Genomic DNA, 14,411 nt, shown 5'->3' with positions numbered 1-14,411 from the left:
ACTATATGCACTTCATTATGGATGAAATTAAGTAGCATAATGGCAAACCACATTTCTATGTAAATCTAAGGTGGTTAGACCATTGATGTGGGTTCCTTTCTCCTAGTGCTTTCGTGATCCCTTAGACACGCATGCCCTGGGAGTACCTCAGTTCTTATCTAGAATCTCTTCTAACATCCCTGTGGTTCCCTCTTTCCCACCTGCTTATGACATACAATGACTTCTTTTAAAGCTGTCGTCCTGATAGCAGAACCTCTTGTAGTCCTCTGTTTGCATGTGTTCCAAGTTTAATCCTTGAAATATAAGCTTTCTTCCTCAGGGGCTCAACTGATAGTTCTTTTTTCTTTAATTGAGATATAACTGACAGGTAGAATTAAGTTAGTTTCAGGTGTTCAACCTAATGATTCAATATTTGTATATATCACTAGACAGTCACCTCAGTAAGTCTAGTTACATCTGTCACCATACATAATTGATATTTCTTTTTAAATACATGCTTTTAAATAAATTATGCTATATATATTCTAAGTACGCTTATGTATACTGTGCATACAATGCTATAATACAAGTATATGTGGACTATCTACGGGACTCCTTCAAAATGCCCGAAGATGTCTTCCATTCTGTCTGCTCAGGATGCAGTGAGAGAGTGGCTAGGGAAGGATAGGGAGAAGACGTATGAGCAAAATGGAAAACACACAACATCCTGGCTGAGCACTGCCTGCAAGACTATTAGTGCTGAAATGTCCTTTTTTCTTATGACTGTTTCTTGTCTCACTAAATGTGCTGCGTATGGCCTATCCGCCTCCTTGTGGCACAGCGTAGTCTCAGTGGAAGCTGGGTGTTGTTGAACTATTTCATGCCTGTTACATATGGTTTCTTTAGGGAAGTGTGAAACCAACATTCTGATCGCATATTGCTTCAGATTCTTGCTAGAACAAGGCAAGAATACATACATATTATCATAAAGTCGTAAGCGGGATGAGATCTCGTTTTTTTAGGAATTACAATCAGGAATTCTCTTATTTAGAAATTCCGACCTAACTTTTATTTTTTCTTAAATGTTTATTTATTTTTGAGACAGACAGAGAGACAGAGTGTGAGCAGGGGCAGGGGGTAGGCAGAGAGAGATGGAGACACAGAATCCGAAGCGGGCTTCAGGCTCTGAGCTGTCAGCACAGAGCCCGACACGGGGTTCCAACTCATGAGCTGTGAGATCATGACCTGAGCCGAAATCAGCTGCTCAACCGACTGAGCCACCCTGACGCCCCCCAACCTGACTTTTTATTTGTGCCTTCTACCCTAAGTTCTAAATTGGAACCTCCCATATGAAACTCAGGGTCTATTGTGTGACTTCCGAGGGATTACATATGAGTTCTCAGACGAGCAGAGCATTGTCACAATAATACTCACTTTGACCATGACTGATGTCTTCTGGACATCACCAGCACCAGTGTGCTGGTCTTTGGTGACGTACCAGTGTCTTTGTGGTCATTGTGGCAGGAATCCGAACGTGTAGACATCTAAGTGAAGGTTAGGTTTGATAGTAACTTTATCCTCCAGTGATCCCAAAAAAGAGAAGCCTTCCCTGTATTTTATCCCAGTTTCTTTATGTCTATAAGCACAACAGCCGTTGATTGATTGCTTTCTTCTGCAAGGGTTGCATTTAAAAATTTTTACCTTGAAAGCCCACAGAATCACATTTTCTTCAATACCGCCTCCAAGGTGAAGCTTTTTTCTTCCTGTACCTATCCTTAGTTTGTTGGAGCAAGAGAGACTAGGTTTGTGTACCAAAATTTGTAACCTCATTTCTGAAACACTCAATTTTATCATTATTGTTTTTTTTATTTTTAGAGAGAGAGAGAGAGAGAGAGAGAGTGCAAGTAGGGGAGAGGGGCACAGGGAGAGAGAGAATCTTAAGCAGGCTCCACACTCAGTGAGGAGGCCAACACAGGGCTTGGTCCCATGACCCTCGGATCATGACCTGAGCTGAAATCAAGGGTCAGACAGTCAGCCAACTGAGCTGCTGAGGCACCCCTGAAGCGCTCCATTTTTAATTCGGAAATATAGCTATGTATCTCCGTAGCAGACATAAGGCGATATCAGTGCACTGTTAGTTTACTTTTGCTTTTGTTTGTTACCCTCAAATTACATTTGGCCCTTAAAGAGAGATTAACGGAGCTCACTTTTAATTCGTGTCAAACAAAGATACTATTAGCTTCTCAAGAGCAATTGAAGGCATCTTGTTCAAGAACAATGTTCACAATTCTAACAAAAATACCTATTCTACAGCTTGCATGACTTCTTATTGTGGGGGATGTTATTGCTTGTGGTATTGGGTTTATCGCATTCTTTGCATCTCATTAGCACACACTCGCCTGTTTTTACTACATTCTATAAATTGGCTACTCTGTGTATAGCTCCTACTAGAGCATTTATTGTATAATGTTTTTATAGCCCTGCTGAGACCTATAATCTCTCCTTATTACTTTTCTCCTGTTCTTTTATCTCCCCAAATTATGAATTGCTGCAGAGTCTTGTCTCCTCCTTAATTATTTACACTTTGCACTGGGTGAATTCTGGTGCTTTCCAAGAGTTATTTGCCTCTTGCAGTACTGAATCTGGATCTTTCCATGTCTTGAGAATCCCTTCTCTCTTTTCCTAATCACAGTTTGATCTCTGACTTGAACTCAGTATCTAAAAGCTCGAGATATTGTGTGGCTTTCTTTGCAAAATGCACTCTGGTACACCTCTAGATACTTTTTCTATGTATCACATAGGGTTTGGTTCAGCTGCTTAGAACAGAAAACCTGTTATAGAAGTCCAAGCAAAAAAGAGGATTATTTTTCTCTTTATGTAAAAGAGCCCCAGTGGCGGGCAGTCCAGGGCTGGTGTAGTATCTCCACAGTCATCATGGACCCTTCTGTCTTTCTGCTCTACCTCCCTTGGTGAGTGACCTCTTTTCCTAACTTTGTTAGTTGGCTGTTAAGATGCCTGCGGCAACTTCAACCATCACATCCATGTTCCATGAAGCAGCAAAGACAAATGGAAAGGGAAAGGGGGACACTCTTAAGCTGAGACCATGACCTTTAAAGAACTTTCCTAGAAGTCAGATCCAGAGACACCTAGTTCAATCTCAGGGATAATTTGATACATTGCTTCACTCAAAATACAAAGCAAGTTACAACGGAAGAAGAGGAGAATGGATGTTTGGTAAGCAACCAGGAGTGCTTGCTGTCCTTAGGCATTCCACCCCTACTGCGTGGGCTCCATACTTGCAGTGAAAGCTGTGTTTAAGCCTGGCAGGCTCCCCAGGTTACAGCTAGAGGAGGAAGCACAACGTCTCTCCCTGGGAACCTTCTAACCTTATCCGGAGTTCCCAGGACATGAGGAACCTTTTCAGGGACCTACACCAAAGCTAACACATAGTCCTTTTTCCAGGGCTGATGCCCCTTCTCAAAGATGACTTTTTCTAAACTCTACTTGTAGGAAACATTGATCATTTGCAATATCATGTGTCTTCCAAAGCTGTTGCTTTAAACTTTACGCCTTTATTTCTTTGAAACTTCAATTTTGCTACTCAAAGCTGAGACTTCAGAATTCACAAAAATCTTTTATCTCTGCAAAAGCCCGGCCTGGGTCTTAACATTTGATGTTTTTGTTTCTTAAGATGATTGTCTTTGCCATGAACTGTAAAAAATCCATTCAGGGAAAAAAACTATCCCTTGAGTAAATGACTTGATTCCTTTAACTACCCTCTGTGTATCCATGTGAGACAATACAGGCAGAAAGTTCTCGCTGTTGCCTGATAGGGACAACTAACCACCAGGAACCTTGGGTAAGATTTGAAAATGTTATTGACTAAATTAACAACAGTAACATAAGCCAGGAGGGCAATGCAGTTAAAGGTGCTAAGTGCAGAGAGCTATGAATTCAGACTGGGAGCCATGAGGGAAGATACTCGAGGGCAGGAACCATTGCATTGGTCCTTGATGAACCGATGTCAGAAAACAGATGAAACAGCATTGCAAGCTGAGGAAACAGCACCAGCTAGAAAGGGGCCTGTTTAGTTGAATTGTACAAAAGATAAAACTACTTTGCCCGGCACAGTCTTTAGGCAACAACTTCTTATTAAACATCACCTCTGTCCAGGTTGCATGCTAAGGTCATGCTTCAAAGGTAGAAAGACCTGATCTCTGACCTTTAGGAATTAAGGGTCTTATTGAGGAAAACAGATAAATAAGTAACAAGTTATAGTAAAATTTGGCTAGTGTTCTAATTGGAGTACAAGGAATAATGGTGGTTGGGTGAATGAATTCATTTAATAAGCATTTATTGGAATAAGTACCTCCCTGCGCCCATGTGACAGGTTCTCGGATGATAGTCACTTGGGACCCAGGGGAAAAGAAGGGGACAGTGTCCATAAGTCCTTGAACTTACAGTCTGAGAATAAAAAGAGGAACCCAGCATAAAGGTTGAACTGAACTCTCACATTTATGTCCTGTTGCAAAATTGGGGCTATAAATGTGGAAACTTTGCTACTAAATATTTTAAAACATGAAATAATTGCTGTATTTGAAAAGGACTTTAATAGCTTCCTTGAGGAAATAAAAATGAGCACTGTGCACATCACAACATTTTTTAGATTCTCTTTTGCTAGCATAACACCCAAAATCCAAATGAGAGGGTTACAAAATGAGTATACAGAAGATTGGACCTGGTGAGAATAATTTGAAAACCTATTTTGAAGATTTTCTTCTCCCCTTCCCTCCTCTCCTTCCTCCACCTCTCTCCTTCTCTCCTTTCTCTCTCTCTCTTTCTTTATTCCTTCCTTCCTTCCTTCCTTCCTTCCTTCCTTCCTTCCTTCTTCCCTTCCTTTTCTTTCTTCCTTCCTTCCTTCCTTCCTTCCTTCCTTCCTTCCTTCCTGTCTGTGTTGCAACATCGTTAAACACAGCCTCTTTCTCTTCTGTTAAAACCAAAGCTTCTGAATATTGAGTAGGATATTTATCTTGTCATACTTGCCTTTATTCTCAACTTAATAATTAACACTTATTTACTGAAGGCATCAGATGTTCCCAAATGAGTGTTAAATCTGCAAATGAACTTTCGTTTGTTCACTGACAAAGAGGTTTATGATCCTGTTTGGAGAGATGCCATGCAGCCTTGAAAACTGAATTAAAAATATCAGTGGTTATGCCACTAAGATAAAGTTGGGTATAAAGAAGTTCCTCATGTCAAGAAGAACACCATTCCATTTTAAAGAAAGCTCCAATCTGATTGGCCTGATTGGAACAGACAGGTCAATGTCAAATGCCATGTGTCCAACTGTCTTGTAGGTACTTCATTCCTTTACTGATGCCATTTTTGATGAGTGGATGAAAAGATCCAATCCTCCTGTGGATGCCTGGCCTCAGGAACTGGCGCCCATTGGCCACAATCGGATGTACAACATGGTTCCTTTCTTCCCTCCCGTGACTAATGTGGAATTCTTTTTAACTGCAGACCAACTTGGCTACAGCTATGCCATCGATCTACCAGGTAATGAATGCAACTTCTAAGTGGGTAATTCATGCATCTTCTAAAGAACTTTTCTTTCTTTTTCAAAATATGAACCAAGACCTTACACTGAAGTACTCAGGTTTGGTTAAGTCAGTTGGCAATTTTCTACTATATATATATATATATATACTTAGCAAAATGTGCCTTGGAATGACCAATTAACCATCAGAAAATGGACTGGTTGGATGACTGAATTAATAAATAATAATATGTAATAAATAAGTAATCTGAATCAATAAAATACCGGCCATGGTTTGAAAGGTCTACCCAATAAAATCAAAATGCACTAGGCCCATGTGGACAGGAATTAGCAGGACTTAGCCGTCACTTAAAGAAGGGCTGCGTGCAGGGTTAGGCAAGTGCAGTACTTGCCCTGAGCACAGAGTTCAAGGGGAGACCGAAAAAATTCAGGAATTGAGATAAATAATAATGCAATGCAATATTTTTCAGAAATCAAAGTTAATGCAAAAAAGATGAGTACACTATCAAAATTGTATTAAAGACAGGATTGTGTTGTTTGTTCATCCACTCCTGCATTATCTTGTGACAACACCAATTGCTTCCAGTTAGCCCATATCACCCGTGCTGGGTGGGTTTGTGAGATTGATGTTGGCCTGCCAACACATTGGACTACATGGGGCTTCACCTGTGTTCTTCATCACCGTTCTTTAAGTCATGTTTTTAAGCTTCAGATTTTTTATTAGCTTTTCCCACTTGGTTCAGAATATGGGAGGATATTTTGATAAGTGTCTATACACAGGCACCTATTTTTCTATTTGCTGAGGCCCCAGTATGGCGCCACGTGCCATTTAAACCATCTTAGGACAGGCTGAGAGAGAAAAGGTAAAACAATAAAAAAATATCTTACTTTGTCAAGAATCCCCCAAAACACACAGCCCATCTGCTGGTGAGTTTTCCCTGTTTGTGTCTATTTCTCTTCCCTAAATCTCAGCCTACAGTGTAATCACAATGACTTCTGAGCTCACATCTCTCTCTGACTTCAGAGTCTTTCAGGCCCTGGAACCTGTCCCTTGTTTTTCCTTCTAGTCCTGCAACTTTGCCTACTTGTTCTCCTTACTTATTTGAAGTTTCCTTTCTTTGGACAGCTGAGATATCTTTTTGAAACTTCATTTTTTTCTCTGGAATTGAACATAGTAATAATCAAAAAGTTTGGGAGGTGCATTTGCCCGTTCTTCCATTTCCTCTGACATCAGCTAATTAACAGGTATAGATTGAGAGTCTAAATATGCCCAGAAGGCATTAACTCATTAGAAGACACAAATTAACGTTTCACTTAATGGTCTGACAAAGAAATTTACAATCCTCTCTGAGGAGACATAACTGTAACCTAAGGTCGGAGAAGGGAGTGGAAGATTTGGGAAAGGCTTCTTGAATCAGATTCAAAGATGTGGGGGATCTTCTGAAGGTGAGGTGGAAAGAAGGGAGCATTTTCAACTGAAGAAGGGCAGGGACAGAGCTGTGAAAGGTGCAGTCTGTATAAAGGACTGTGTGAAGACGCTTGGTCGGAGAAGAAGGCTTGGGGAGAAGATTACCCACATTAAGTTCGGATCTGATTACTGGGGACCTTAAAAGCTAGGCAGAAACCACAATGAGATGCCACTTTCCACCCATTAGGATGGCTATTACAGACAAAGCAGTAAATAACCAGTGTCACTTAGGCTGTGTGGAGTAATTGGAACCCTCCTGTACTGCTGGGGGGAATGTAATGTGGTATATAGCTTCTGCGGAAAACAATATGGCAGTTTCTCAAAAACTTAAGTATCAAATTACCATATGATCCAGCAAAGATTCGAAAGCAAATACTCCAACAGCTATTTGTAAACCTCTGTTCATAGCAGCATTACTCACAATCGACAAAAGAAAGAACTCAATGTCTACCCAGGGCTAGATGGATAAACAAATTGTAGCACATGCATGCGATGGAACACTACTACTCAGCCTTAAAAAGGAAGGAAATCCTGTCATATGCTATGACATGAAGGAATCCTGAAGATCTTATGCTAAATGAAATAAGCCAGTCACAAAACAGCAAAAACTGTATGATTTCACCTATATGAGGTATCTAGAGTAGTCAAATGTATAGAGACAGGGGCTGGGGGCTGGGGGATTGGGGAGATATTATTTCAGTTTTGCAAGGTGAAAAATATCCTGTGGATAGATGGTGGTGAGGTCACACAACAGTGTGAATGCACTAACGCCACAGAACTGAGCATTTAAAAATAGTTGTGATGGTTAAATACATGTCATGTGTGTTTTACCACGATTTAAAAGAACGATCATTTTTTATGCATGAGCAAAGAAATGGCAGAATAAAATCTGTGTTTTAAGAATAAGGTTCTGGCAACAGATGCTGGATTGTAGCAGGAGGAGAAAAATTACCAACAATCTTCTTGGAGAAATTGCTTCAGGGTGAGTAGGGGCCATCTGTGGAATTGGAGGAAAATCCTAGAAGGAGGATTTTACATTTAGGCAAATGCAGGATGTAGAGTAAGAACCCGGGTCAGAGAAATCGAATTTAAGAATAGCTGGCCAATGAGGTGCCTGGGTGGCTCAGTCAGTTAAGTGCCAGACTTCAACTCGGTCATGATCTCACCTTTCACAAGTTCGAGCCCCGTGTCGGGCTCTGTGCTGATGGCTCAGAGCCTGGAGCCAGCTTCAGATTCTGTGTCTCCCTCTCTCTGCCCCTCCCTCCCTGTCTCTCAAAAATAAATACAAGCAATAAAAAATTAAAAAAAAAAAAGAATAGCTGACCAAGGAGAAGGGGATTTTTAAAGAAATGACAAACTGGCAAAAGTATATTAAAATGAAATCCATTAATTTTGTGGAGAGTGCTTATAAAATAGATTTAAGTCAAGTATTAGATTTATTATGTGGAAGATTCAGATTACATTCACAACTATTTAAATGGGCACAAACTTCATCTGCTTCTGCTATTGAATGTCTCCTGTTATAATAGCCAATCTGACCTGTCTCACACATTTATCATCCTATTAACAGGTAGAGAAGTAGCTGAAACTCTCCATTTGAGGGCTGTATATTTTGCAGTTCCCCAGATACTATTTTAGCATACACTTTAACAAATGAGATTCTAACTCACGAAAGTAGTTATATACTTCCTTGGAGGGTTTATTCTGTATAAATGTTTGTCGTAAGAAATTTAAAAATGCAATCAGCTGTACGTAGATAATCGAATGCCATTTCCTCAAGAAAGACAATTCTGGATATGACAAAGTGTTGGTGGGGAAGGGAAAGATAAATTTTATCCCGGCCGGTAGAGTTTTGCTTTATCAACAAAAAAATGCACGTGAAAAACAAATTGGTGTATTCTTTTCTTCTCTAAGAATATTCAGCTGATGAAAATCCCCATTGTCAACCCTTCTTTTCTGCTTTTATTGCAGTTGAAGAAACTCCAGGTTGGTCCACAACCCTCTTGGTGGTTATGGGAATGTTGGTGGCTCTGGTTGGCCTTTTTGTGCTGCTGTTTTTCCTTCAGTATAGAAGACTTCGAAAAGGCTACACACCCCTGGTGGAGACACATTTAAGCAACAAGAAGTACACAGAAGAAGCCTAGAGGGCTCACGCCTTTCCCTAGAGAAGCGGCCGTAGGACCCTGCCGATGTACAAACGAATCCTCGCTGTCCCTCCTTTAGTTGAAGATGTTTGACACGGTTCTTCCTATTGTAGTGATTATCCCAAACACAGAAGACGCTTAGCTGTAGTTGCTGGTTTACTTGTTTAACAGACTCAAACTGGAATGTTTGAGGCTATTTCTCTCACCAAACTAAGGTAGAGCTAACAATTTATGGTATCTGATAATAACTTCCACACTGATTAAGCCTCCTCATGTTCTGAGAACACACACACATGCACGTGCGCGCACACACACACAATTGATAGAGTGGGTTCATTTTAATTTGCAGGTCAGTGTAATTTGAGACCTGGGCAAGATCGTGGTTTGATTTTTTCTTAGCCCAAGTGTCTTCATTTGTAATGGGGTGGGGGTACGGGGGGGCAGGTGCTTCCTGAGTCTCCATGAGTTTAGCTCTAAACATCAATGCTTTTAGGTGCCTTCCTGATTGTCTTTCTGAGGCCTGCTGTGTCTTTTCTTCTGTAGCCTTTACAATGTGCTTGAAGACCCTATTTTCCAAATAGGATGGAGAATGACTGACTGAATGAATGAATGATCAGTTTGATTCTCTTTCGTAAATTAGACTTTCCAGAATTTGTCAAAACCTGCAGTTCTTAACAGTAGACATATCATGAGATTCCATAGCTGGATAAACATTGATCCTATAGTGATAAATAGATGAAGGGTTAAGTTATAGAGTTTCCTAATTAATATACTGTTTTAAGTCTACTAACAAGTATAGAAACACTTCTTCGAGGAAAGGCTGTCTGGAAAAGGCTGTGAGGCTAGAATCCTGAATATGGGACAATTTGATTAGAGTTTCATTACTCTGAGGTCTCATTTGGCTGATCCTGAACGAATTACTTTACCAAGTAGCCTCTCAGATGAGAAATTATTCATGTATAATGCCGTTGGTTTATTTTTAAGAGTTGACTTTAGATTTACTAATGCTGCGCTGTACTGACAGTGACCTATGGATGCTAATCAATTAAGTCTTATCATTTTAAAAGCAAACCATTCATACAAAATGCGACAATGCAGAATTAAATGGTTGTGTTCCACTAAGTAATCATTGTATCATGAGACATAAGAATGGACAATCTTTACTAAGATACACAGACTTACCAAGATGATCCCTACTTCTGAGAAGTTAACAGTTACTGAGATTTCAAGGTAAATTTCTTCTGCTCATATCTGGCACCTGTGCTTCAGGAGTGAGGCCAGAGTTCTAGAAGGTAGCCTGTGTGTCCACTCATTTCAACTCCTCTTTACTGGAATGGATGTGTGTGAAGAATGGGTGGGAAGAGGACCCTGGAGCTAGATACTTTCTACATAGGGGGGGTGTGGTGCTAAAGGGTGTAAGATTCATCAAGACGCAGTGTTATCCCCTGGAATGAGACCATGAAAGCCAGAGAAATGGACAAGGCCCATTCTGAACTGAATTTGAGCCTGAATATACCTCGTAAAGCTACAGGTATATCTGAGAGTGGGCTCAGCACATGAAAATCAAGGTAGCCCAGGGTCCTTTGTGGACCTTTTCTAACCACAGCCACACATAGATCTCATTCCTGCCTTTAACAGTATCTATGGAAAATTCCGCAAAGTTTCATGAACGTACTCTAGTCTGGAAGGTTTACTCTCCGAACTTGGGGTTGTTGAGGAACACAGTTTTACATCCTGTTTTTAAGCTAAAAGAGAAACGTTAAAATGAAGACATAATTGTGCATGGTAGGTGTGTTTCTGAAAAGTTACGTTTAAATCAATGATATGTTAAAAGTACCAGGGGAAATTACTTCTTATAGATGAACTATATGAATAATTCTACAAAGCAAATAACCACCTCTAGCTTACTTTTCAGGTACATCAGAATTTTCATTCATCATATTCCCACACGATTTATTTAAAGCAAGATCTATCTGAGGTAGAAATAGAGGGTAATCACTTACACTTAGCTACTTTTATCTATAGTGAATGCAACTTTGTACAAACATTATGTTTTATAATGTCTTCCTAAGAGAAACGATTTCCTAATTTTATAGTTCATAGAAGAGGAATAAAATTTTCTAACATTTTCTAACATCACAATAAATCAATGATGAATGCCTTTTATGAAATTTAAAGGTGGAGCGAACTTGTTGGAATGAAAAAGTTGGTATTTACTTACATTGAATATTATGCAAATAAAGTCAGAAAATACCAGGAAGCATTGTACGGTTGTATTTCTCAATGACAGTGGAAAAACTCCAACCTTGAAGAAAATGAATAGATCACTGTATATGTTTCTATCCTCAGTATTAGAAAAATTGTATGTAAATGAATTATGGTTTCGAAAGAAATGCTTTTATAAAGCAAACATTCAGAAGTGAAATTAAACCTAATAACTACCTTTCCTTTGTGAATGAAACTCTCTTCTAATTGTAAAATTCCTCGCTATTAATTTGTGTTCTGCTTAGGATTTAACATTGTTAATTGTAGTAATCCTAATGAGTAATTTTAATCTCATATTAACAAGAAGTAAAAAAAATTATTAAAGAGAAAAATGAAAAAAAAAACACGTTGTTTTGCAGACTTTTGTCCATCTGTTGGGGGCTATTGTTTTTTAATTTGTGAACGTCAATTCCCATCTTTTTCGCACTCAATATACATATATTGGAATATGTGTGTGTGAGTGTGTGTGTGTGTGTGTGTGTGTGTGTATAAAATACATAATAACTACTTCACTTTTGAAAATAAGTTCTTAAACTGATGTTTCTACTATCGTCTGAGTTTCTCAGCAATTGCTACTTCTTGGCTCTCAATTGCAGGGCTAGAGAAACCAGACAGCAGCCTACTCCCAGGTGACGAGTTACATTCGATGTCTCCACAGTCTAAAGACTGATCTTGGGGTAAGGTAGGGGAGTAGGGTGGCTACTTGAAGTCACTGACTGGGGAGGCAAGGTCCTGCAGCAGCTAATTTGCTGATCCTCTTGCAAACTTGCGATCATTTTGTTGGGGACGCAGAAGAAAGGAGTTAGAGTCAGAGAAGTATGTGGTGTTCGCTTCCATGTTTAGAATCTAAGCTTCTAAAGGTCAGGTTGGATGCCTCTCTGTTCAGCTTCAGTGCCATTGTATCAAAGCGCTTTAAGTGCTCAGAGAATGTGGGTGGTTAATTGATACAGGCGCATGAAGAGTCAGTTCGCTCCCCAGTGGGGACGTAATTACTCTCCTCAGTGCAATGGCAAAACCCCAAGTTGACCTCTTCCTATTTCTGCAGAGTCTTGCTCATCCTGAGTGCTCTATAAATATTTTTAATGAATAAACTGTTCTCAAAGTAGAACTTTTCATTCCGGGCCTCTGGCATCTGTTTTAACATGTGCCGGAGAAAACGTAAGATAGTGGGATCTTGAATCCCTGCCATGAAATTAATAACAACCTCTCTTTCAGATTCTGAGTTGTACATATGCTGTATGGAACTTTATTCCATCCAACCCAATGCAAGGGAACACTTTCAGCTGTATTTTCTTCCCCCCACCGTTGGCAGGCCCCAATTCTACCATTTACAGGGACAAGGATAGAAAGTGAAGACTTCGTGGTATCATTTTAGGGCCTTGGACTATCCCATGTCTTAAAAGCTTTCTTTCAGCCGAAGGTGTTAGTGGCCAAATTAGTGCCTTTCTTATGCAGACAGACCCAGGAGCTTGTGCAGAAACTCCCCAAAGATGGCAGGATTACTTTGACTTTAGCAACAATGGCAATTCAAGCTGAAGATAACCACTGTGAATGTAATTACGCTTTGGCAGGTAGTTTAATGAAATCTTGAAAACAACATGCAAGAAAATGGTGAGGAATGGGATAAGTTAAAGTTTTCTAAAAGAAAACAAAACAAAATTCAAGGTTCCTGTTGAAGACATGTACGTCTCTCCATTTTCATCAAGATTATGTCCATTTGGCAGAAACCGTTAACCCACTTGTGTTATTTGCCCCACCGACTCAAGTCAGACTTCATGAATGTAATTAATATGACTGAATTTGGCCGTTTCTCAAGCCATTCTCTGCTATAACTATCACCTCATCTCCCACATGGAATTGTGCTCTGTGTTGTAAACAAGGCCTCATAGAAAGACTTAAGCTTGTCCTTTATTAAAATAGTAGATATTTCACTGCCAGAGTACCCACTCTGACTACTCATTCACTTTGTATGTTATTAAGCATTTCTGAATTTGTAATTAGCAGACCATCCTGATTAACAGCAAAGTAGAATTAGGCTGACAACAAAGCAAAAACTGCCCTCTTGTGTTTTATTAGAAAATTGCACTGTGTGGTAAAGTCCTAGCTTTTTTTTTCTGTACTGTGGTTAATGGCCTGGGGTGGGGAAAAACAAAACAAAACAATCCAGACGCTAAAAGATTTGCCATGAATTCAGAAATCAGGACAGATAAAGCACAATATTTAGAAGGAAATTATTTCCTGTGGAGGCAAGGTAATGATAATTAAGGCTCTTAGAATTTCCCTTTTAACAGATTTTGAAATGTTAAATGTTCAACAGTAAACTATAAAAGTTTCAGGGAACATTTCAGCTGCTGGGCAAAATTCTTTTATGCTTGTCAAACATATACAGGGGATATTTTATCATTTATCATACAATATGATTTATAGGATCATACTACAGCTGCAGGTTGGGGAAATTTCTTTTTCAATTAAAAACTGTTACCGAGAAGCTGGTAAATTTTGGAAAAGGTGTTAGGGGTCTTCTGAAAAAATACTGGATCAATGAATTGAAACCAGATGTAAATATTTGAGTTTGGGTGAGGGTGTGAACAGGGTCAGGAAATATCCTTCACTGTGGAAAATTCACTTTTCAAGACTAGACTATTGGCACTATGGCACCAACAGCAAATACTTATTTGGGTGCCCACAAGTGGCTTAGCTTATATTAGGTGATTGAAAAAGGGACTTAAGTAGTAAAGAAACCAAGCTTTCTTTAATTTTTTTTCAGTGCTTACTTATTTTTGAGAGACAGAGCGTGAGCAGGGGAGGGGCAGAGAGAGAGAGGGAGACACAGAATCTGAAACAGGCTCCAGGCTCTGAGCTGTCAGCACAGAGACCCATGCGGGGCTTGAACCCACGAACCGTGAGATCGTGACCTGAGCCGAAGTCGGACGCTTAACTGACTGAGCCATCCAGGCGCCCCAAGAAACCAAGCTTTCTATCTAGTTTTGTAAGG

The 14,411-nt window shown here is 39.7% G+C and overlaps 1 protein-coding gene across 1 annotated transcript in view; it reads left to right on the top strand.

Annotated features, from left to right (window-relative positions):
• DCT (dopachrome tautomerase) overlaps positions 1–11,594 on the top strand; it is a 35,344-nt gene extending 23,750 nt beyond the window's left edge. Inside the window, exons 7-8 of the mRNA XM_003980474.6 lie at positions 5,337–5,538; positions 8,979–11,594. Of these exons, the coding sequence (XP_003980523.4) occupies positions 5,337–5,538; positions 8,979–9,151 (375 nt within the window). The 3' untranslated portion in view covers positions 9,152–11,594. The remainder of the gene's footprint in view (positions 1–5,336; positions 5,539–8,978) is intronic.
• The last annotated feature ends 2,817 nt before the right edge of the window (positions 11,595–14,411 follow it).

Source organism: Felis catus, chromosome A1 (genome assembly GCF_018350175.1).
Source record: "Felis catus isolate Fca126 chromosome A1, F.catus_Fca126_mat1.0, whole genome shotgun sequence".
In the NCBI taxonomy this organism is placed as follows: Eukaryota; Metazoa; Chordata; class Mammalia; order Carnivora; family Felidae; genus Felis; species Felis catus.
The sequence above is the reverse complement of the archived record's forward strand: the minus strand, read 5'-3'. Positions and strand labels throughout refer to the sequence as shown.